General features: G+C 57.7%; 1 protein-coding gene across 1 annotated transcript; it reads right to left on the bottom strand.

Annotated features, from left to right (window-relative positions):
- Positions 1-2573: 2573 nt before the first annotated feature.
- Positions 2574-24354, bottom strand: IL22RA1 (interleukin 22 receptor subunit alpha 1). Its single transcript, XM_002715977.5, has 7 exons — positions 24195-24354; positions 19057-19189; positions 18058-18236; positions 14944-15119; positions 9741-9879; positions 5251-5372; positions 2574-4433 (listed from the first exon to the last, which is right to left on the bottom strand). Exons 1-7 carry the CDS (start codon positions 24235-24237, stop codon positions 3459-3461), a joined length of 1767 nt encoding a protein of 588 aa, XP_002716023.2. The 5' UTR covers positions 24238-24354; the 3' UTR covers positions 2574-3458.
- Positions 24355-24450: the final 96 nt, after the last annotated feature.

Below are 24450 nucleotides of genomic sequence, written 5' to 3'. Positions count from 1 at the left end.
GTACTTGGCATCACTCATACCCTGGTTTGCATCTCAACCTCAGGGACCTTGACCTGCTTTCTGGGCCTGTTTTCCTGTCTGCATGCTGGGGACGAATTCTCAGATTCTGTCAATCTTTCTCCTTTGGAAGCTGCCCTGGTTCCACGCCGGGCTACACCTTGGCCGCCTGGGCCACGCCAATCACTTCTCCAAGGCCCCTCCTCTGAACCCTGAAGCTGGCCGCAGTGTTCACCCTCTTGGGACTCTGGGGACCAAACCTTTCATACATAGGCCGTTGGGGACACCCAGTGACATGCAAGCCACAGCAGGCCTGCTCTGCAGCAGGCCTGGAGACTCGGGGGAGCTAAGTGTAAAGCATTGGCCGTGGTACCTGACCCACACTGCCCTCTCTCCCCTCTCCTCCTCTCCTTTCTCTCATTCCCTTCCTGGGACTTCTGACCACACTGACAGCTCCCTGAACCCTGCTTCACAGACCAAGTACCCCATTGCCACAGCATCCCCCCCCCCCCACCCCGGCCATAGCAACCAAGCTGTCCTTGGCTGATGGCTCCACCTGGTGGCTCCAGTGGAGAACTGCCCGGCCCAGTGCTTCCTCCCTGCTCCTGGGATTCTGTGCAGGCATCCGTCTCCCTGCCCTTCCTCGGTGGCTCTCCTATTCCAGTTAACTCCAGCTATCATGCTCATACCTACAGGGCAAGGCTTCTCGTCTTCATGTTCTTCCTCCTTAGAGTAGAGAGGGGAAATGGGCTCCCGCCGCCCAGATGCTGAGTGCGGGCTGGGCTCTCAGAGCAAGGTCTCCCTGGCACAGCTCCTGCAAGGAGGCACGGGCGGTCTCCCGGTCTGTCGCCATGCTGCCCTCAGCTCAGGTTTCTGTCCTACTGTCTGGAAGGCGGGGTGGGGATGACACCAAGCCATGATCTGCTTGTCCAGGTTGATGCTCAGATGTGGCGGGCGGGGGGTTAGGGGCAGGAGGATCCAGCCCCATACACAGGAACCGCAGCGCTTGTGTCCAAGCAGCCCTTGTGCTCCTCACTGCAGTAACTCCAGTTTCATTAAGAGCTGTTGTTACCAAGTTTGTACCTAATTTACGAATCTCGAACACGCGGTGTTTATAGGGCTTGGCATTTTCTATGGTTTCAGGCACCCACTGGGAGTCTGGGAATGTTTCCCCCTGGATAAGGGGGTGGGAGTTCAGTCTGATGATTTTTTTCCTCCTGGACTTTGCTTTTTCATGCTTGCAGGCAGGCCACACCTCCGAGGCGCACCTTTCTCTGGGCTGCACTAGGTGGCGCTGTGACGATTTCCACCGACAGAGTGGGACCGTGGGGTTTTCAGGATTGCCAGGGCCCCTGCCAGCTGCCAGGATTGAGCCACTGTGCCCTCTAGCAGGTGCCAGCCCCTCTGCAGGCCTGGGCTGCCTCAGCGCAGGAACCTCAGGGGTCATGCAGCCTGGAACCTGTGCCTCGCCTGGGGACAGGGCCAGTCTGACGAGGGTCAGAGGTGCAGAGCCATGCCTTGTCTTTGAAACCTTTGCCAGTGGAGGGCTTTGTGGTCCTGTGGTTTGGAAGCAGAATTTATGGCTCTGATTAAAAAAACCAAGCGGGTATCTCCCGGTGCCACTCACCAGGCGGGGCTGGGCCAGCTGCTGGGTGCTAGCACTAACAAACAAGGGAAGACAGGTAACCTTTGACCGGGGCCCCAAGGGACAGGAAGTTGCCACGGGTGGGGGTGGGGGGGGATAAGCAGCTGCTGAGATGCAAATGGGGCCAGAGGTGCTGGGGAGGGCGGCCCCCTCTGTTAGGGAGATAGGAGCCAGGGGCCTTGAAGAGGTGTTAAATATTAATTATAGATCAGAAGGAAGCCACCTGTCCCCTTGTCCCAGGGAGAGGGAAGAGTGGGGAAGAAAAGCAGACCCGCTTCTGGGAACGGGAAAGGGCTCCAGACCCTGGGGGAGAGGTCACATGGAGGCAGCCAGTTTGATCCGGTTTCTCAAAAATGCCCAGTGAAGGCTTTGGGCCAAGAGGGCCCCTTAGCCCCCCACCCCAACTTAGACCCCATTAGTTTTGTCCACAGCGTGGACAGGGAGCCCCTGGTTCCAGCTGTAGCTCTGTCCTGACCACTGCTGCTCCTGTAGGAGCCCCCCCTTCTTTGGGAGACCCAGAGCTGGGATCCCCAAGGTCTCGCCGCCCCCACCCCAGGGGCACCTGAGACGTGAGGAACACGAGGGTGCAGTGGTATCCTGGAGCCAGAGCCGGGGGCGCCTGCCCAGCCTGGGAGTGGACACGGGGGTGGGAGCATGGGGCTGGGCAGCGCTGCCGCCAGTGGGGTCCGAGAGGCGGCAGTGCAGCGGCGTGGGGACTCCACGCAGACAGAGATGTCTGAGATGGCCCGTGCAGCCCCCACACCGCTTCCTCCTGCAGCCTCGGGGAGAAGGCGTGCCGTATCTTGTCTCTAGACCCTGTTTCCGGAAGGCCCTGCATGGCCTCCCCTGACCCAGCATGGCCTGCAGGACCAGCTCGGTGAGCCTGGGGGAGCCTGCAGCCCGCCTCAGTCTGCACGGCTCCGGAGTCACCCCGGGAAGTAGCTCCATTTATTGGGCACCACTGCTGTGAGCGAGCCCTTGACACACATTGTCTCATTTCCCCTCAACACCACCCAGGGAGGTGGTGCTGCTCTCCCCGTTTCACAGATGCAGGAACTGAGGTCCTGAAGTCACCCAGCTGGTGAGCAGTGTGCGTGAGCTGGACCCAAGGCTGGGCCCAGCGCTGCCAGGTAAGTACTGTTCTTTCACTGTTGTTTTTCACTGTTGTGTTCCCTCTCAGAGGCCACCCAGCCCCCACGTTCCTTTCAAATCCCGTTCTTAGCCTCCAGTCTGAACCTTCCGCCTGCAGAGAGCACTTGGGGTCCCTCTGCCTGGTGGGCCTGCAGGGGGCGAAGCCTGCAGCTGAGGCACAGGATGCCCCTGGTAGGGAATGAGCCACAGGCCGCACCCCTCCCTGGAGTCTTGCCACTGGGCTTGATTCTGACCGTGGTGGCAGTGCGGTTTGACCTGACTCTGCCTGGCGGACGGTGAGTGTCCTTTTCCGGGCTCCTTTGACGGTGGTGAGCTGTGCAGAGGTGGCCGAGGCTCGCTCGCTGTGGCTGCTGGCATGGGCCAGGAATGGGGCGAAGAGATGCCGGCTTCTTTGGGAGGCTTCCCCGCTAGCCCCTGGGGCTGATGCCCCCTCCAGCAGGGCTCTGCGAGCCCACCCTTGCTGGCATGCCGGCCCGCCTGCAGCTCCTCCTGCGGCAGCTGAACCCCAGGTTCTCCTCCGGCGAGAGCTCACTCATGGCGGGGACCCCGCGCCCTGCTTCCTCCGGCCCTCTCCAGGGCGCCCACCTGGGGCTGCAGCACAGGCTGTGTGGCACGGCTGGGTGCGGGTGACAAGAGGAAGCCCCAGGCTCGCCCCGTCCCTCTCTCAGGACTCCCACTGCACGGTCAGGGCCAGGCCCCTGAATAGTGAGTCCAGCTCTGTGGGCGGCTCCAGGCCCGGGGCCCTGGGGGCTGAGTCCTTGGCTTCAGCCTCGGACCCTGCACTGTCATCCTTGGGACACACCACAGAGTCCAGCAGGCCCCAGAGACTTGGGCCGTGTTCTGAGGGGGAACAGGGAGGGGAAGGGGTGTTCAAAAGGAGGGGTGCGGGGTGGCCTTCGATCTGGACCGAGGAGAGGAGTGGGAGATCGTTCCTGAGGAACCCTGGGATCCCCGGTCCCTCGCCGTGCAGCACGCCCAGGTCACGTTCTCTGTCCTTGCAAACTCCCAGGGGCAGGTGGAAGGGGCTGTCTTCTCTGGGGTCCTCCACGGCTGAGGAGATCAAGGAGGTCACTTCCTGCAGAGAAAGGCCCTCTGGGATGGAGCTTCCTGCTGGCGCCTCTTCCGGGATCTGACTCCTGGGCCAGAGGTGCTGGGGACCAGTGAGTGCCGCAGAGGGCAGGTCTTTGCCGGAGTCAGCCACGCACACGCCATAGGAAGGAAGCCAGCTGTCGGCCGCGGCTTGCGGGGCATAGGAGGAAGGCTGAGCCTTAGGGATGGCCTGTGGGGCATAGGTGGGCGGCTTTGCTTTGGGGGTTACTTGGGGTGTGTAGGATGGTGGTGGGACCTCAGGGGTCGCCTTGGGGGCACAGGGTAGCCTGGTGGAGCGTGTCTGGGGAGGCGTGGCGTCGGAGGGCCTGAGGACGGAGCTGTCCGATTGCTCTACGTAGACCATCCCGGGCGGGCTGTGCAGCTGTGCGGCTCCTGGGGGCTCCTGTGGCCCCAGGACCTTGATCTGGGAGTACTGGACAGGCTGGACCAGGCTGCCGGGGCTGCTGGGGCCACCGAGGTCAAAGACGGGGACCAGGACGCGCTCCTGGATGGAGTGTAACGGCTGGAAGGTCAGGACTCGCTGGACGTTCTGTGAGGGACAACAAGAACCCGGCCCTGTAGGTCAAGCGGAGGCCCTCGGCGTGGGGGGTGGGGCGGACCCTCCAGGGGCCTTCCCAAGATCACAAGCCCCGCACTTCTCTGCTTCCCAGAGATTGCTCTGAATGCCACGGACGGGGCTCCCTGCGCTTTGGCTGAGGGTCAGTTCCGAAGCCCAGGGAATCTCAAGGATGGGGAGTCGGGCTCTGGTGGCCCCAGGAGGTACGTGACCCCAGAAGGAGGTGACCCAGACTTAGGGTTGCCTTGGGGTTCGCTCTCAGGGCTCACGGGTCCCCAAGGGCTTGGCCACGGGCAAGGTGGGACAGGAGGAGACCAAGGCTCATCTGGACTTGGCTGCTGCCCCCAGGCGCCCAGGGGACCCCTCCCTGAGCGGCTGCAGCTCAGGTGACTCCGCCTGCGGGCTGGGGGCCTCTGAGCGGCTCTGTGTGGCTCGTCTGGGGCTTCACATGTTAACATGAGTTTTGAAGAGTTGAGAACTGGGAGCTCTTGCATTACAACCTGACATTCTGACTTCTCTTGAAGAAACGCAAAGAAGGACAGCATCAGGCCTGTGTTCCCTGGTCACCCTGGGGCTTCATGGCTCCCACCCGCCCCGCCCCTGCTGCTCCCGGGAGTCCTCCGTCCCCCATGTGGTCCTGGGCCTTGCAAGCCACTGTGCAACCCCGCTCCATGGGCACTCTTTCCCCACCACCTGCCCCTGTGCAATGCTCGCCACGACCAGTGGCTCCTGCCCTCTGCTCCTGGGGGGCCTCCCTGCACCTCCCCCTGCCCCAGGCAGGACGGCTCACCAGCGAGTTGGGAGGTGCCGGCGGCTTGGTGACGTATCTGTAGCTCAGGCAGCAGAACACCGCCATCAGGAAGCCCATGAGGAACACGATGGCGCCCAGGAAGGAGTAGACCCAGGTCCGATCTGGGCGCGAGAAGGGACCAGAGAAGGAAGCGTGAGGCTGGGATCTGGCTGGGCCTGGTCGCCGTGTGGACGCTGCGTGCCCCCGCGGGCTCCTACCCTCAGCATTCGCAGGGCTGGGGCCAGACCTCCAGTGGGGTCCTGTGTGCTCAGGCTACATGGCCGTGTTTTTACCACATTTCAAACAAGGAGCTCCCTGCGCCACCTCATCATAGCCACCTGGGATTCCGGGGTTCCACTCGGAATTCCTGGAGTTCTGAGTCCTGGGCGGAAATGTGGAGGTGCAGAGAGAGCCCTCCCCATTGGCCCCATTCCAACTACAACTGACAGGGCCCTGATGCACGTGCCCAAGGCGGCCCGGCTCAGCCACATCCCCTACAAGTGGCCACCCATGGTCAGCTGCTGGGTCCGAGGGTCAGCCCTCGTCAGGGAGGACCAGGGTCACAGTCTGCCTGGGAACACAGGTGCGGGGCGTGGGTACTGGGAATGTCAGGCCCCCGAGGGTACTTAGGTGCGGTCTGGAAGGGAGGCCTTGCTCCAGGGACTCTTGATCTCTGGGGGGTGGGGTGGGGGGCGCCTGGAGGGGCAGAGGCACAAGCAGAGGGCCTGTCCTGTGCAGCAAGGTCCTGGGGACCCTGGGAAGTCACCACTCTTTCCAAAAGGGAAGACGAGGGGTGACTCCGGGCTCCCGTGCCCCTCCCTCTCCTGGCCGGGCATCTTGGGGGTGGACACGGCAGTTCCTGGCAGAACAATTTCCTGCCACCAGTCCAAGCGGGGCTCGAGATGGGCTTGGAGAGGAAGAGGACGCTAGAGGGTTTGTCCCCCTCCTTCTGGTCTGGGGCACCCATCACCAGCCGCCGTTGACCTCAGCAATCACCGTGAACCAGGGGTTCACGCGTCCCTGTCACCTGACATGCTCCCCGCTGCTGCGGGGGGAGACAGGACCTGAATGTCCCGACCGGCCCTGTGTGACATGCCTAACGTGCCTGGGAGGCCACTGCTCCTGCTCCAGGACAGGACGGGCACTCAGAACATTCCCGGGCTGGATACACTTGCCATTGCACCGATGGGCGGCAGCATGCGGTAACGAAAACAGCAGTGGGGTATCAGAGCCCTGGCTGCAACGCAGGCTCGCGGGGCAGCCTTGGCTCTGCTGCACGACCCTCTCTGGTCTGCCATCTGCCACTGCGCTTGGTGCGCTGCCTGTCCGCCCCCGCCCCCTCCCCCCAATCACCGAGACAACGTGGAGGGTGGGGGAGGCTCCTTCCTGTCGACGGTGGAGCTGAGTCTCAGCTCCAGGTGGACCCGGCCAAGGTCACACAGCCCTCAGTGGAGAAGCCAGGGCCCACGTGTGACGGTCCCGAGCTCACCCTCACAGCCCCTGCACAATCACGCCTCAGTGTGGGTGCCTGACCCCTGGAGCCCTTTCCAGCACCCAGATGCTGGGATGCTGTGCTGTGACCCTCGCAGACATCCTGAGAGGTAGAGAAGGGGGGGTGCTGGTGGTAGCACCCAGCACCCCCAGCACACCTGGCACACCTGGCACCCCCAGCACACCTGGCACCCCCAGCATAGCTGGCACACCCAGCATAGCTGGCACACTCGGCTCACTTGGCACCATGAGCACACCTGGCACAGCTGGCACACCCAACATGGCTGGCACACTCAGCTCACCTGGCACACTCAGCATGGCTGGCACACTCGGCTCACCTGGCACCCTGAGCACACCTGGCACAGCTGGCACACCCAGCACCCCTGGAACACCTGGCACACCCAGCACACCTGGCGCACCCAGCACAGCTGGCACACCCGAGGCAGACAGCACACAAGGCCAAGGGAGCCTGAGACGGGAGGAATAGGAGTGAGTGTGGAGCAGGTGGTGAGAGCCGCTGTGTGGCCACAGGCAGGCTGAGCCAGAGTTCCTCCTCCGTAGAGTAGGGATGAGGCTACCCAACTCGCAGGGTTGCTTTAAACTTTAAATAATATAACAATAATAATAAAGATCAAAGAGGACAGGTAAAGGGGCCGGCCTTGTGGCTCTCAGGTTAAGCTGCCAGCTGTGACACCAGCATCCGGTATCCGAGTGCCGGCTGTTCCGCTTCCCATCCACTCCCTGCTAATGCACCTGGGAGGCGGCAGGTGATGGCCCAGGTACTTGGGCCCCTGCACCCACACTGGAGACCTGGATGGAGCTCCTGATTCCTGGCTTTGGCCTCGCCCAGACCTGTCTGTTATGGCCAGGTGGGGAGTGAACCAGCAGTTAAAAGATCTCTCTCGGCCAGCGCCGTGGCTCACTAGGCTAATCCTCCACCTGTGGCGCTGGCACACCGGGTTCTAGTCCTGGTCGGTGTGCCAGATTCTGTCCCGGTTGCCCCTCTTCCAGGCCAGCTCTCTGCTGTGGCCCGGGAGTGCAGTGGAGGATGGCTCAAGTACTTGGGCCCTGCACCTGTATGGGAGACCAGGAGAAGCACCTGGCTCCTGGCTTCGGATCAGCACGCCAGCCGCAGCGGCCATTGGGGGGTGAGCCAACGGCAAAGGAAGACCTTTCTCTCTGTCTCTCTCTCTCTCTCACTGTCCACTCTGCCTGTCAAAAAAAAAAAAAAAAAAAAAAAAAAAAAAAGATTCTCTCTCCCCATCTCTTCCTCTCTCTCTGTTGCTCTTTCAAATAAATAAATCTTTCAAGAAAAGACTACATGTGAAGCATGTGACCCAAGCGTGGGAATTTGGCAGCACTTAATAAAAGGCAGGAATTATTTTAATTATAATATTCCTAAGGATGAAGTGCCTTCTCAATGCCATCAAGGCGTAGCCACCAAGAAGTGTGATTTACATAAAAGTAGCTACAGTCTTAGAAAAAAAAAATGGCGTCACTTCCTGAGCAGGCTCCCTGAGAAGGAGAAGCCGCCCGAATGTGCCAGGAGGTGGGCGGGGCAGGGATGGGCAGGAACGGCTTCGATTTGCCCCCCGCAGGCCAGGGCACAGGGGCACCAGCCAGCACTGCTCCCAGCTTAGTGCCCGAGAAGCCCCGTGCCTTCCTCTGGTTCTCAACTTGCCCCTCTCGCTCCGCAGTAGCCCCGGCTCCCAGAAGGGTGTGTCCTGGGCAAGTGGCCAGCTGGCCTACGTCCCCTGCTAATGAACGCCCTGGGATGTGGGTGGAGGACCGGTCTCCTAGGGGCTCTTCGGGAAATGGATGAGTTGAGTTTCTGAACCAAACAGAGGGGCCCCTGGGACCACGCCCTGTCTGGCTCTCAGAGGAAACTCTGCCCCAGTTGGAACAGAAATCACCTTGCTGGCGTCACAAACCCAAACACACCGACTGCGGGGAGACTGCTTTTCCCAACCCGCCCGACAGCCCGCTTGCATTTCCATCCTCTCAGCTCTCTACTATCTGCCTATGAAAGCAGACACTGATAAGGAGGCTTGAGGCAGGGGCTGGGGTGGTGTTGCGACATGCTGGAGGGAGGAGCAGGAGGCAGCTTCTAGCCCAGCCCCAGCCGTGGTGAGAACGGGATCTCGCTCCATCTCTCAGCACCTGTGTGGCCTTGGGCCAGTTGCTGAACCACTCTGAAGGTCAGTGTCCTATCGGGAGGATGGTGCCCACCGCCCAGACTGCTCAGGCGGACAGCCGTCTGGTTGGCACGGGAGCAGTGCTGGCCATCAGCATTGCCTTTATTCCTTTTTTTTTTTTTTTTTGACAGGCAGAGTGGACAGTGAGAGAGAGAGACAGAGAGAAAGGTCTTCCTTTGCCGTTGGTTCACCCTCCAATGGCCGCCGCGGCCGGCGCACCGTGCTGATCCAAAGGCAGGAGCCAGGTGCTTCTCCTGGTCTCCCATGGGGTGCAGGGCCCAAGTACTTGGGCCATCCTCTACTACACTCCCTGGCCACAGCAGAGAGCTGGCCTGGAAGAGGGGCAACCGGGAAAGAATCTGGTGCCCCGACTGGGACTAGAACCCGGTGTGCCGGCACCGCAAGGTGGAGGATTAGCCTAGTGAGCCACGGCGCTGGCCTGCCTTTATTCTTACTGGACTTGGGAAGATGTCAAGGGGTCCTTTTATCTTCTCTGCTCTCGCTGCTGCAGATGCCCCGCCCCCCCAGTATATCTTACTTGGGTGAACATTGCGGTGTTACCAGGGCATTGCCAGAGAGAGAGGAAACCCAAGTGTAGACTGGAGGGTGGGATTAAACATTGACTCTGATAACCCATCAGCTAACCCAGCTACGGATAAACAGAGATCGACCTTAATAATACACTAAATACCAACCCTTCCGTGGTTCCTGTGCACCTGCCCAAGCGTCACCGTGGTTACCTGGAGGAAAGAGTGAAGGCTTGGACTCAGAGTCCCGCCTCTCTCTGGCTCCCCCGGAACTCACCTGGCAGCGTCTTCACTCGGCACACATAGGGGTTACTCTCCTTGGACCAGGTGGGCACAAAGATCGTGATGGAGCCGAGGAACTCCGTGTCAGGCGTCAGGCCAAAGAACTCGTATTCTCTCTGCTTCCCTCCAAGGTGCTGAATTTAACCGAGAACCCAGAGTGATTTCTCTTCCATGGAGAGCTCCTCCTGGGCCAGCAGCTGCCCAACCAGCGGCTGAGTCGGTCTGCAGTCCCCATTCCCACTCCCGCCTCCTGCTTTCCCCCCAGATCCAATCAGTAGCCAGCCCCCATGTCCTTTTTACTGAGTGGCGTTTGGCATGCAGCAGGCAATCGGCAAATGCTACCTACTGCTATGACATCATCATCACCACCCTCCTTCCAATCCCCCCACCCAGAACCCTTCTTCTTCCAGTTCTTCTCCTCTTCTCCTTCACCAAAAACCCTTTGCAGGTGCACGCCTCTCACCTTCCTCATTGCTTCTGCCCTCACTGGGCCTCACTCCTGCAGGCTGCACCTTGCAGTGGCCTCCTCACTGGTTGCCTGTCCCTGGCTTTGCCCCTGCCCACGCCATATTCACCCTGGTGCCATCGCAATCTCACTCAACAACCAATACGGTTTCATGCTCCTGCATCCCAAGTCCTTGGATGGGCTGCCCATGTTGGCAAGGTAAAATCCCAGTCCCTGTCTCGTCTGCACTCATCTCTCTGCAGCCCCCTCCCCGGCAGTGCTGAAAACCTGTGGTGCTGGCAAACACCAGCTTGCCTGACCAAACTCCAGTTCCTTTGCACTTGCCGGGGCCCCCCTGCTGTGACTATGGTTCAATCCCATCCTCTGTGCGACCCTAACCTCCTGTTCCTTGAACCCCTCGCCCTCGGCTGCTGTGGGTGTCCTGCTTTTCCTGTTAGCCCTGGATTGCTTTCCCACTTGGTTTTGCCTCTCAAAGCTGAGGTTTTCAAGACGCCTCCTTCATGCATGTTCCTTCTTGCTCACGTGCCCTCTGGTCACTTGACTGTCCAGAGCTGTGACTCCTGTGATCCCCGATGGATGGGTAACTCCCAAACCATCTCAGGAAGAGTCCAGGGCTTCTGCCATCCATGGTGACCTCCTCTCTCTGGGTCCTGCCCCATCCCAAGCCTCGAACCCACACCCATGCTGAATTCTGATTCTGCTAATAGTATCATTCTTTTTCTGATCTCCAAGCCCAGACCTCAGAGCCATTTGTGACACATCCTCTCTCACATCTTTGTGCCACACTGCCCTTAACTGAACCTTACACCTCCCATGAAAGGGCAGGGCCTGAGCCGGCGCCGCAGCTCACTAGGCTAATCCTCCGCCTTGCAGCGCCGGCATACCGGGTTCTAGTCCCAGTCAGGGCGCCGGATTCTGTCCCGGTTGCCCCTCTTCCAGGACAGCTCTCTGCTGTGGCCAGGGAGTGCAGTGGAGGATGGCCTGAGTACTTGGGCCCTGCACCCCATGGGAGACCAGGAGAAGTACCTGGCTCCTGCCATCGGGTCAGCGCGGTGCACTGGCTGCAGCGCGCCGGCCGCGGCGGCCATTGGAGGGTGAACCAATGGCAAAGGAAGACCTTTCTCTCTGTCTCTCTCTCTCACTGTCCACTCTGCCTGTAAGGCAGGGCCTGTGTTCTTGGGACTTCCATAGCCAGGAGTAGACTGCACTGTGGCTCTCTCTTCCCTCTTCTAGGCACATGGAAGCCAAGATTTGGGGTCATTTTTGGAAGGAGGGGTGTGGGAGCAGGTGAATAAATACATAAACAGATTGTACAAGTTAGAGTTTTGTGCAACATATTTGAAATCACATACATTGGAGCCATGGGACCCAACTCCAGGACAGGTGGCAAGCCCCGAGATTCCTCTCTCCCAAGTTCTTCGCTGTTCCCATCTGGTTCCAGCCATTGCTATTTTCAGCCCAGACTACTGCAGTAGGCCCCTGACTTCCAATCCTGATCTCTCTTCATTCTGATTCTTGTAAGCTACAGCTTCTGTTGGGCAAACCTTACCCCAATTAACAGCTTTACTTCTCACCAAAAAACAAAACAACCACCTAAAGGCACAGGTGAGTAGACAAAGGCAGGCAGAAGGTGGAGAGAGGAGGAAAGGCATGGCGCTGAGTGAATTTCCTAATTTTTAGCCTGCAGGAAGAGCCCAGTTGAGAGACCCTGTCATCTCACAGCCTTGAATAAGCAGAGGAAGGAGTCTGGGATAATCGCAAGGGCTGAACTGCACCCACAGACAGGTGCAACCCACAGAACGGGAGGCCCCGGGCTCTGTGAATGAACTCTGCGAACATCCTGGCCGGGCCCTGCAGTGTGCCTGAATGGCATGGACTCCCAGCAGCCCTGCTCGGGGTCACAACAAAACAAAGCTGGACTCAGATTTCATAGTTTCAGCTAAATAAACGGCTAAAACAAATAAAGCAATGCTCTCTGGAGGAAGACGGTAAAGTCCAGAGTACTTCAGTGTGTCCTTCCTAATGTCCAGGACGCATTCCAAGTCTGAGTCATACATGGAAAGAGAAAGTGGAACTCACTGTAGAAGAAGGAACAACCCACGTGACCACCCCAAGACAGCCACACACAGCAACTAGTCCACGCCAATGTTAAAGACACTCTTGACATGAGGGCCAGTATCTTAATAATGAATGAATAGGAAGTCTCCATAGAAGACAGAAACTATAAATATTGGAAATGTCAGAACTGAACAATGCCATGAATGAAACTGAAAAACTCATCGAATGATCTTACCAACAAGTTAGAAATGACCGAGGAAATGATGAAGAGAATTTGAAGAGATCAACAGGAGATAGAGAATTCGGTAGCAGTGATGGTTGTACCACTTTGTGAATATACTAAAAACCCCTGAATTGCAGTTTAAAATGATAAATTTTATGATATGTGGATTGTATCTCATTAAAAAAAAAAGCCTGCCAGAATGCTCTCTGCAGGGGTGTGCTTTAAACAGAAAGACGCAGGTGGGTTGAAAATAAATACACGAGAAAAGTATACCATGCAAACCGAAGAAGGCTGCGGTGACTCTACTGGTATCAGAGGAAGTCTAGTTCAATCCTCCGGAAAGAACTCCAGGGATCTTTGGAAAGTTCTTGGAGAATGAGGGTTATGAAAACCCATGTGTGGATTTCAAAATTGTTTTTGCAACAAAAGAAACTTATCTTGTAGTTCAGTTTTGCCACTAACCTTTTGAAGTACCCTCTTATTGCTAGAGATCAAAGGAGACGTTTCACAAGGATAAGCAGGTCAATTTATCAAGAATTTGTAACAGTCATGTAAATGAAGGTATATGTCTGGCGACAGAGTTTCAAATGCATGCAGCAAAAATGCAGAGAATTGAAGTGGAATTAGACAATCCCAGGAGAGTTTAATACCCTGGGTAATTAGAAGACCGACAGATCCTTCCCCCAGGTCAGGAAGGACAGAGGAGCGCATTGTAACACTATTCCCTGCCTTTACCCAAGTGATATTTACAGAGTACACAGCCAAACAGCTGTCAAACACACCTTTTCAAGAGCTGGAGGCAGCTTAGCCCCAGCAGGCCATATGCTGGGCCGTAAAACAAATCGCAATAAATTTCAAAGAACTGCCGTCAAGCAGAATGAATTGTCTGATCACAAATCGAATTAAATTAGAAATCCCAACAATAAGGTATTCAGCTCAACCCCAAATATTTACCACAGCTGGCTGTGATAAGGAATCTTCCTGCTCTTGGATAGATAAAAATCCCCCCCTCGACCCCGTGCTCCCCCTCCTCACGATTTTCTCCCAGGGTCCTCTACGTCAGAGGGCCTCACGCTGCAGGGGTAGGCTCGCTCACTCGCTCACTAAGGTGCAGATCCCACGAGGCAACAGTAAGGGTTTGATTATGGAGGCTGGAAGGAGGCCCAAGAACCTGCATTTTAAAACAAGTGCTGCACAACACTCTGACCGAGTGTTCAGATCCAGAACCCGTGTTTTGAGAAACTGTTTTGCATTTCTCCAACTCCCGCCAAATTAAGCAGTTTGTGTTTTCCAGGAAAGGTTTCCCGCTTCTGTCTTGAAGCGTAGTAGGGGACATAGGCTGGTAGGAGGAGAAATGTGGACTTTGAATGGAACTGGATTCGAATCCCGCCTATGCTATTATTTCTATGCCGAACAACCTCCAGCGAGCGGCACGACCCCTCCGGGCCTCCGTTTTCTCATCTGCCTCCTAGGGCTGTGGTGCAGAAGAGACAATGGCACGTGCCACCTGGCACACCTCGGAAGCTGGTGTCATTGGTGCCGGTTTCCTGGGAGTCGTCCAGATCGTGCTGAGCGGATCTCCTGCCCTGCTCCCGCTCCCGGGACGCTGTCTTCCTCTACCCACAGCTGTTCGAATTCTTGTTCCCACTCCCTCTCCACCCACTGACAATGAGAGCCATATGGAGGGAAAACGGGTTCATTTACCTGAACTGGGCTGGGGGAAATACCATATATTTTTGAATATAAAATGAAATAATTGGGGCCTGCACTGTGGCGTAGCAGGTAAAGCCTCCACCTGCAGTGCCGGCATCCCGTATGGGCGCCAGTTCGAGTCCTGGCTGCTCCACTTCCAATCCAGCTCTCTGCTACGGCCTGGGAAAGCAGTAGAAGATGTCCCAAGGTGCAACCGTGTGGGAGACCCAGAAGAAACTCCTGGCTTTGAATCAGCTCAGCTCTGGCCGTTGCAGTCATTTGGGGAGTGAACCAGCAGATGGAAGACCTCTCTCTCTGGCTCTAGTTCTCTCTGTAACTCTTTCAAATAAATTAAAAAAAAAAAAAAAGAGAGAAGACACTGCCTACGATCACAGTTCCTACAAGTCATGGAGAATGAGCAAAAGCAGACTGCAGCCGTGGGAATGGGTTCCAGCATTCTCTGAGGTGAGCACCGGAGGATGCTTATGGAGGCTCCCTCCCGGGACTTTAGAAGGTGTCATGCAAAAAAGATAAAGTCTATATTATGCGCAACAGGAGTTTCTCCAGCCAGATAAACTGAGAGAAGTCGTACTAGACAAACGGAGACTGGGGTCTTGCTCTGCAGCACTTGCAGGGTCCGTGAACCTCCAGGAGGGAGGTTCTGAAGAATGCCGTTTATACAGCAGGTCCTCGTTCTACTTAAAGCAGTGCAGCTCCAAGCGAAAGAGAAGGGCAGGGTGCAACCCCACCGCCGCTTACCATTTGGTAGGTGTGGTTGACACGGAGCTCCACGCGGTAGAACAGGTCGTGGAAGATGTCCTCCAGCGTTAGCTGGTGGCCATCCCCTGCATGGATGGGCGTGGGGGCAGGGTGGATGACCACCTGAATGGACCTGACCTTGGGGATACAGGTCACATCTGCTGGTTTGATGGCAGCTGGAGAAAGGGAGAGAGGGAAAAAGTCAGAACTGGCCGTTCACGTCTGAGGCTGCCCTGGACCGTGGGAAGTGATAGCTCCCCCTCGTCTCCTGCCCCAGCCCAAGCATGATTCTGAGAGCATCAGCTAGACAAACAGGAGAAGGGGCAATGTCCTGCAAGCAGATGGTGTGTGGGTTTAAGGTTGGCCCAGCGGTGACCAAGGGTGGGCAGGAAGCACCCAGGGTATGGGGCACCTGCCCCAGATTTTCACGCCTTATCCCACCCTTGTACCAGCCTCTGAGTCTGCTCAGAGCAGCCTTTCTCCCTAACGCACTGGCGGCAGTAGCCTCAGGCATGTCCCGGACACAGGGTCCCACTCCACCGTCAACACCGGAGCACTGGTAGTGCTATGGCTTCAGCTCCAAGGCCAGCCCGAGGACCTCAGCCTCTCTCTGATGGAATTTTCCAAGGCAACAAGCGGCCCCTTGAGAACCTGATGAGCGCTGGATCCTTTCCCCTCAACGTGCACATACAAAGAAGTGGGGATGGGGCTCAGTGGTCACGACACCACGTGGGGCCTGCACATTCTGTCCTGGAGTGTGTGAGTTTGAGCTCTGCTTCTGAGTCCAGCTTCCTGCTCCTGCACACCCTGGGAGGATCAATACTTAGATCCCTGCCATCCCTTTGGGAGACTCAGACTGGGCTCCCAACTCCCACTTTCAGCCTGGCCAGCCCCAGTTATTGCAGACACTGGGCGAACAAACCAGCCTATGAAAGATCTCTTTCCATCTGTCTTTGTCTCTTCCTCTCCTCCTTTTTCTCTATGCCTCTGCTTATCAAATAATTAAAAAACATAAATAAGAATAGAATGTACATATATGAACCCTGCATACAACTTCAGGGATTCCTGGAACACCTCCCTCATCTAATTTATAAAAGTCCTTCGGGGCCAGTGTGGTGCTTAGTGTAGCAGGTTAAGCCACGGCCTGTGATGGCGGCACCTCATATGGGCGCTGGTTGGAGCCCTGGCTACTCACTCCTGATGCACCTGGGAAAGCAGCAGAAGATGGCTCAAGTACTTGGGTCCTGCACCCATGTTGGAGACCCAGATGAAGCTCCTGGCTCCTGGCTCTGGTCTGGCCCAGCTCTGGCCAGTGAGGCCGTCTGGGGAGTGAATCAGCAGACGGAAGACCTCTCTCACTCGCTCCATCTCTTCTATCTCTGTAACTCTTTAAATAAATACATCTTCAGAAACAAATTCCACAAGGGGTGACTGAGCTCCAAGATGTAAAACATCTGAGTCAGAGAATGTCCACGACGGGGCTATTTATAAAACCGAAAAACTGAGCTAACCATCCTCACACAAGAAATGAGGTAAGTAAATATGAGCAGCTCCAGAGCCTGGGTCGGGTTGCAACTGTGACATATCTCATGCTGCGAAGACATATTTAATGACATGGGCGAATGCTCAGAGAACCAGCCTATGCAGGAAACCTGCCCCCAAAGCAAACCGAAAAACCCCATCCAATTCCAAAGTCACAGATACAGTCGCTAAACAGTGTGGTTCTGTCTGAAGGTTCATGTTATTTGAGGGTGGCTTTTATTTTTCTCTGTGCACATATTTCTTTATCTTCAAATTTTCTACCATGAACATGGATTAATTGAATAATCCAAGAAAAAAAGCCAATAAGTTACTTAATTTAATTTTTTATGATCTTAAAAAAATTATACATAGGGGCCAGCGTTGTGGTGCAGTGGGTTAAGCCGCTGCCGCCTGTGACGCCAGCATCCCAGGTGGGCACTGGGTCAAGCGCCAGCTGCTTCACTGCTGACCCAGCTCCCTGGGAAAAGCAGCAGAAAATGGCTCGAGTACCTGGGTGGAGTGCTAGGGCTGCCAACCATGTGGGAGACTTGGATGGAATTCCAGGGACTTATCTTCAGCCTGGCCCAGCCCCAGCCATTGTAGCCCTTTGAAAAGTTAGCCAGGGGATGGAAGATACCTCTCTTTCTCTCCCCGCCACTTCCCCACCCCACCCCTGTTCTCTGCCTTTCAAATAAGCAAAATAAATGTCTTACAAAATCATACATAGATGTAAATCCGTCAATGAACATCACCACATACTTAGCATGTGTGGCAGTGTAGCAACTGGCATCCATCCATCCACCCATGCATCCATGCATCCATCCATCAGACATTTACAATCCATCCATCCATCAGACATTTACAATCCATCCATCAGACACTTACAATCCATCCATCAGACACTTACAATCCATCCATCAGACACTTACAATCCATTCATCGTCCATAAACCACCCCTCCATGAGCAACGTATAAAGCATATTCTATGTGCCAGGCATCTGCGGAGGGCTAAGAGGAACCAGGCCATCATGAAACTCGAGTGTTAGTGCGGGAGGCAGGCAACACACACAGGTGAGCCCAGTCATTGCGGGTTGTGATGAACTTGGAGACAACAGGCAGTGAGCTACTGAAATCAGGCGGTCAGGGCTGGGGCCGTGCGGAAGTTGAGCCAGGCAGTGGGAGCAGCAAGGGCCCCGAGGCAGCAGCAGTGAGAGGCAGGAGCGGACAGCGGGTGAGGTGTTTGCGATGAGGCCTGGGGTAGGCAGGGCCTCGGGGCTGCAGCCAGAGTTGGCCCTTAAAGTGAAGAGTGGTGAGTGGCTGCTGGAGGTGGGGGGGGGTAAGCAGGGGGAAGGGGGGGTTACATGTTGAGAAGATCCCTCGGGGGCTCTGCAGAGGGTGGTCTGGGCTGGAGTGGTTGCAGCCAAGGTGGAGAGACACGAGCACACCCACTGGGGATGCACTGCAAGTGGGCACCTTCCCTTGGAGCCCCACCCCCACCTGCTGCGTGGACCCCAAGGCCCTGCAAGCCCCTCCATTCACCCCAGAGGCAGAGGCCCGCTCCTGTGCCCTCCACCCCCCAACACTCCCACTCACTGTGCTGCAGGGAGCTGAACCGCCTGGTCATCTTGGTGTCAGTCCGGCCCCCCGCGCCCACGGCTGTGACCCTGGCGTAGTAGTGCTCCGTGAGGTTGCCCGTCTCCACGGTCAGGTTGCAGGATCTCCGGGTGATCCGCTGGCAGCCGGCCTTCGCCAGCCACTCCCTCTCTCCGTACCTGCAGGCGAGGAGGGGGACCGAGCTTAGCGTTACGGGCAGGCTGGCGCTGGGTCTGCGGCCGGTTACTAAGGACAACCACATCTAACACCGACTTGGTGCCTTGCACGCCCCGGCCCTTTATGTGAGGGGCCTCGGCTCTCCTGAGGGCTCCTTGAGGCGTGCACTTTACTCTCGCCCTTTTGCAAACAAGGAAGATGAGGCTGAGAGAAAGAAAATTTGCCCAAGCCCTTGCAGGGTGCATGTGAGGGCTGGGGGAGGGCTCGGATCTGGACCCAGCCAGCCCTAGTCCACGTTCTGGGCTCCTGGGCGCCCTGTGGCAGAAGTGGCTCGTGGCTCGCCATGAGCCAGGGGGACAGGACCATGGGGGAACCCCAGGCTTGAAGACTCTGAGCCCTTGCCCATACTCCTACCCGGGTCGGGGTACAACTGGTTGACCCGTCTGTCCAAGAACTACAAAATCACCATTGGCAGGCATGAGCGCTAATGACTTTCTCCTAGGTAATCCGCCTAACACTGCTGTGATGAGGGCACTATCTCCATCTCCCTTTATGGACGGGGAAACTGAGGCTAGGCGAGGTTACCCAATGGACCAAGGTTACATGGTCAAGGGCTGGCCCTCCAGCCTGGGCATTCTGACCCCAAAGCCTGCACAATTAGCCATTCTTTTGTCTTCCCTCTGTGGGAGGAACCCCAAGGAGCAGAGCTGTCTCTGGAATGGGCAGTGAGCGGCAGTGAGGGGACAAGTGGGAGGGGGGTTTTCTGGCAGGGGTGGGCTCCGGGATGCGGTCAGAGGAGGCAGGGCTGGGGGAGGCGCCCACGTCTTATACTCCACGCTGTAGACAGTGTCTGGCGTGCTCTCTGGGCCGCTGTCCCACGTCAGGATGTTTTCGAAGTTGCTGGACTGGAATTTCACGTGCTGAAGCAGATCCGAGCGCTGCTCTGCGAGGTGTGCTGCGGGAGGGCGGGAGGGAGCAGGGTGAGCAGAGGCGGCCGGGCGGAGGTCCGGTGAGGGGAGGGGGCGGGACCCAGCGCCCCACCCCCAGCCTGCGCCCGCTGTTCCCACTCATCACGTCCAGCTACAGTGCACACTCTACACAGCACGCCATTGGTAAGTGCTGAGTCCCGCGGCTTCTTAGTAAAACCACCAGCCCAGGCAGCCATCACTCCTGTCTCCTCCCAGAACAGGTCCAGGACCTCCACAGAGACCGCCGCCCCTTGAGCACTCCCTCCCTCCCCACCGCGCCTCCTGGCAACCACGAATTCACTTTCCGCGCCTGTTCTGCGCTTGTCCCTGAAGTAGAATCTGGCTTCTGGTCTCTGTCTGGCTTCTTCCACTCAACCAGGTGTTCTCGCGGTTCATCCTGTGGTAGCGTGAACCAGCCCTGACTTCGCTTTTGTGGCTGGGGTCATTCCACCGTGTGGAGGGCCTCCTCCTGCTTCTCCACCCGTCAGTCGGTGGGTGCGTGGGTGGGTGGCCTCCAAGCATCGTGCACAATGCTTTAAGGGGCCGGATGGTTTCCCTTCTCACAGTATGCATGAGGAGGGGGCTCGCCGGCTCACACCATAGAACTGTCCAGCTGTTCTCCAAAGTGGCTGCACCATCTCCCATTCCCACCAGGGCGGCCATTTCACCACATCCTTATCAACTCTTGTTATTGTCGCTCATTCACATTTTTTTTTTTTTTTTGACAGGCAGAGTGGACAGTGAGAGAGAGAGACAGAGAGAAAGGTCTTCATTTTTCTGTTGGCTCCCCCATCCCCTGCCCCGCCCGCAATGGCTGCTGCGGCCGGCGCACCACGCTGATCCAAAGCCAGGAGCCAGGTGCTTCTCCTGGTCTCCCATGTGGGTGCAGGGCCCAAGGACTTGGGCCATCCTCCACTGCACTCCCGGGCCACAGCAGAGAGCTGGCCTGGAAGAGGGGCAACCGGGACAGAATCCGGCGTCCCGACCGGGTCTAGAACCTGGTGTGCCGGCGCCGCAGGCAGAGGATTAGCCTATTGAGCCGCGGCACCGGCCGCTCATTCACATTTTTAAAAAAGTTTGCCAAGAGGGGCCAGTGTTGTGGCACAGCAGGTTAAAGCCCTGGTCTGCAGCACCGGCATCCCATGTGGGTGCGGATTTGAGTCCTTGCTGCTCCACTTCCGATCCAGCTCTCTGCTATGGCCTGGGAAAGCAGCAGAAGATGGCCCAAGTCCTTGGACCCCTGTACCCATGTGGGAGACTCGGAAGAAGCTCCTGGCTCCTGGCTTCAGATTGGCTCAGCTCCGGTCATTGTGGTCATTTGGGGAGTGAACCGACAGATGGAAGACCTTTCTGTCTCTGTCTCTACCTCTCTTTGTAACTCTTTCAAATAAATAAAATATTTTTTAAAAGTTTGCCAAGAAATACCCAGGATTGTGCAGTCTTTAAGGGGATCACTTTCCAGAGCCTCCGTTTCTGGGGATGCCTCTTTCTAAGTTTGAAAACATTTTAAATAACATTTTTATGTATTTGAGAGGCAGAGGCAGAGAGAGCCACAGAAGGAGAGAGAGAGAGAGAGAGAGAGAGAGAGAGAGAGAGAGAGAGAGAGAGAAAGAGAAAAGATGCAGAACTCCTATCTGCTAGTTCACTCCCCAGATGCCTGCAAGGGTCAAAGCTGGGAGCCGGGACCTGAATCCAGGTGTCCTGCATGAGTGGCGGGAACTCAGCCATTGAACCATCCCCACTGCCTCCCAGGGTGCGCATTAGCAGGGAGCTGGAGTCAGGGGCCAAGCCGGTTCCAAACCCAGGAACACAGGGCGTCTGAACTGGAGTCTGAGTCCCTAGGTTCGATGCCCCCTGCTCCTCATTCACTGTTTAACACCTCCCGGGTCTTTACTGGATTTTAGAGTCAGGCAACTAAAGTATCGAACAAGCAACTTCCCCAAAACAATGGCGGAGGAGGTGTTTGTGGATTCCCGGGGTCTCTCTTGGCCAAGCCAATCCCTGCCCATCCACCATGCTGCCTTCTTAGAAGGTAAAAGCACCGCTCTGGCCACAGATTTGGTGCTGGGTAGGCCACGACAGAGTCCGCCACAGCTGGGTGACCTTGCATGGGTCATTTAAGTGATCAGGACTTCAGTTTCCACGTCTCCAACACAGAAGTAATTCGATTTACCTGAAGACAAACGGGGACAGTGGCAGCTGGCAGGTGTGAAGTGCAAGCCAGGTGCCAGACACTAGGCTAATCCTCTTACAGCACTCAGATGGGACAGGTCCTCCCATTACCCCATTTAACGGATGAGAAAACTGAGGCTCACAGAGGGCTGATGGCCAGCATCACCATCAGCACACCGCAGGGCCTACGACATCCACCACAGTGCTAGACTGGCTTCATCTGTGAACGTGGCCAGCGTGGGATTGGTCTCCAGGTGTGCGTGCTGAGTCTGGGGGAGGGGCCCGGGGAAGCCAGGGTGGGGAGGTCCTGGTCACCCTTTGTTATGGGTGTGAGGGGCTTCCGTCACTGGAGCTCCTGGTAGAGGGACCAGTTTAGGGAGGAGGGAGGAGGGGGGAGGGGGGAGGGGGGAGGGGGAGACTGACTCCTTTTGCCCTATGCCCGTGCCCGGCTTGTGGTTACTGATGTCAAAGAAAAAGAGGCCGAGGCCCGAGAAGGGGGCTGGCAAGGGGGCTGCTGCGGCGGGCACAATCTCACTGCAGAGGAAGAGCCTGGAGTCACGATCCCCCCCCCCCCCATCTCACTGCAGGAAGAGCCTGGAGTTACGATCCCCCCCCAATCTCACTGCAGAGGAAGAGCCTGGAGTTACGATCCCCCCCCAATCTCACTGCAGAGGAAGAGCCTGGAGTCACGATCCCCCCTCCCCAATCTCACTGCAGAGGAAGAGCCTGGAGTTATGATCCCCGCCTCCCCCCGCCAAGCCGGGCTGTGGAGGAGAAGGAAAGGGCGCCGGGCATGGCGGATGGCGGCCAGCTCAGGCGGCTGGCTGGGTGGGAATGAGGCAGGTGCAGGCCCGGCCGAGCCAAGGCTTTGTGGCCGTGTGCGCATGTGTGTCCCTGACGTGTATGGGCCTCCCCGTACTGGACATGGCCGTGACCACCAGCAGACTCCCACTCCAAGTCTTCGTGCAAGATTTTTCCTAGAGGGGCCAGAGGCCTGGGGAGGCCCCTGCGGGACTGGGGAAGACATGAGACCAACCCAGCCCCGCGGCACGTCCATCCGCTGGCTACACCAAAGGCCACCTCCTCTCTGACTCTGCGTTGATCTGGCCCAAGCAGCTGCCGAAATCTTTCTCTTAGGCTCCCCAGAGCCTTCAGAATGGGCCCGGGGACAACACGAGGGGTGTCTTACTGCCTTTACCCAATGGGATGGCTGCACTGCTGAGTCCTGAGATGGGGCGGACACTTCGTCTGGACCCAAGTCTGGGCAGGCTGGGGTCTGTTTCAGGGGAGGTGGTCCTGGGTTCAGGCTGGGTGTGAAGTTGAGGAAGGGAGTATGGAGGAGTCAGACCTGGACAGGGGTCGGGGACGGGGAGAGTGAGACTGGGGGAAGGCCAGGGTCCGGCGGGGGTGGGCTCGGTCTTTCTGGTGGTGGGTTGGAGGCTGCTGTGGGAGTGGTTGCTGGTTGGGGTCCCAGTTGTTGTCTGGGGGGAGGCTGGGGCGCGCAGATGAGGCCAGGCCCCGGGCTGGCTGGCCAGAGGTTGACACCACTTTTAAGAGGGAAGTGCACTTGGCTTCCTAACATGGGAAGGGAGGACCTTGTCTGGGCCCCTCTCTTAGGGGCATCGAGGGACACCAGGGTCTCTCCTCTCCTCCTCTGCTCACTTCGCTTCCTCGCTCCATCCCCTGCCTCCCCAGCCTGCGTCTGTCCCACACTTCCTGGATGAAAGTCTACGTTATGAAATCAGGGAGGCCTGCGCGGTGCACAGCCCGGAGCCCGGCAGCTACACCAAGCGCTTCCACGTTCGTGTGGGAAAGCAGCAGCTGCGAAGCTATGGAGAAACTCCCAGACCAAAACCAACCCAGCGCGCAGAGGGTGCAGCCTGAGAGGGGGTGAGGGGCCCCCTCTGGTCCAACCAGAATGGGGGAGGGGGCAAATGCGCCCAAGAGAGCATGCCTGGGAGCCCCTTGGGGAAGTACTCCATCCCCCCAGCCCGTTGCAGCCAGGGCAGAGCTGGAAGCACAGGGGGCCCGGTCGGCTCTTGCCAGGGACAGCGGCAAAGGCTTCACAGTTGCTCTGTCTCTCCATGGCCCTCGTCCTGCACTTGAGCGAGAAGGGGCGGGTGGGGGGGGAGGGGGCTGGGCCCCCGGTCTCTGGGGTGTGACTTGCTGAGAAAGCTGCCCAGGTCCCCGCTCAACCCTGCAGGAGAATGGGGACAGAAGCGGGGGCTCTGCACGGGGCTCTCTAAACCCCAGGGCACAAGCCTACTCAGGTGGGGGTCGTCGTGTGAACCATGCCCTGTAGTGCTGTTTTCAAGTGGGCCTTGGTGTCCTAGGACCTAGTAGCCGGGGAGAAAGTGCTCCTACACACCTAAGCAGAGGGGCTGGCAGAAGCCCCCGCCACACGTGGAGAAAGGGAGAAAGTCGGGGTCTGAGCTCGAGCACCCCCTGCCCCCTCTCTCCTCCGTGTCCTGTACGCCAGGTGCAAGCACAGGGGCAGGTGGGCCTTTTCCTCCAGAATGGTTTCAGGGGTCAAAGGGTGTTGCCTTCCCCAGGCCACTTCTCCACGCCCTGGGGTGCTGGGGCCGGCACTTGTGACAGCAGGCGACAGCCCCACCGACTTAAGGCCTGAGCCAGCCTCCAGGCCTCCCCAGTCCCCCCGAGCTGGACATCTGCTTTCCCAGGAAAACTCAGCACCCAGCTCAGCTCTGGCAGGGAAGAAACTGAAACTGACCATGCTGGGGCCAGGTGATGGGGTGGGGAGGCGACCCTGCGTCCTGCTCTCAGGATGCGAAAGTTGGACCACCGGGTGCGGGCACTCACCAGCCAGGGATCCCACGGTCAAGATGGTCAGTAGTGTCCTCATCGGGGCCCCAGGCCAGGGCCCCCGCTGGGCTTCCACTCTGGGCGGCGCACAGAGGGCGGGCTGGGGAGTCTCGCTGCCTGGGTAGCTGGCTCCACCCGGGCACGGGGCGGGGAAAGACTAGGGGGAGGACCCGAGGGGTGCAAAGGTGCCTGCAGTGTGCCCTGGAATCCCAGGTCCTGGGCGGGACCCAGGGGAGTTCCCTTCCCACCGGCG

This window comes from Oryctolagus cuniculus, chromosome 7 (genome assembly GCF_964237555.1).
Source record: "Oryctolagus cuniculus chromosome 7, mOryCun1.1, whole genome shotgun sequence".
In the NCBI taxonomy this organism is placed as follows: domain Eukaryota; kingdom Metazoa; phylum Chordata; class Mammalia; order Lagomorpha; family Leporidae; genus Oryctolagus; species Oryctolagus cuniculus.
The sequence above is the reverse complement of the archived record's forward strand: the minus strand, read 5'-3'. Positions and strand labels throughout refer to the sequence as shown.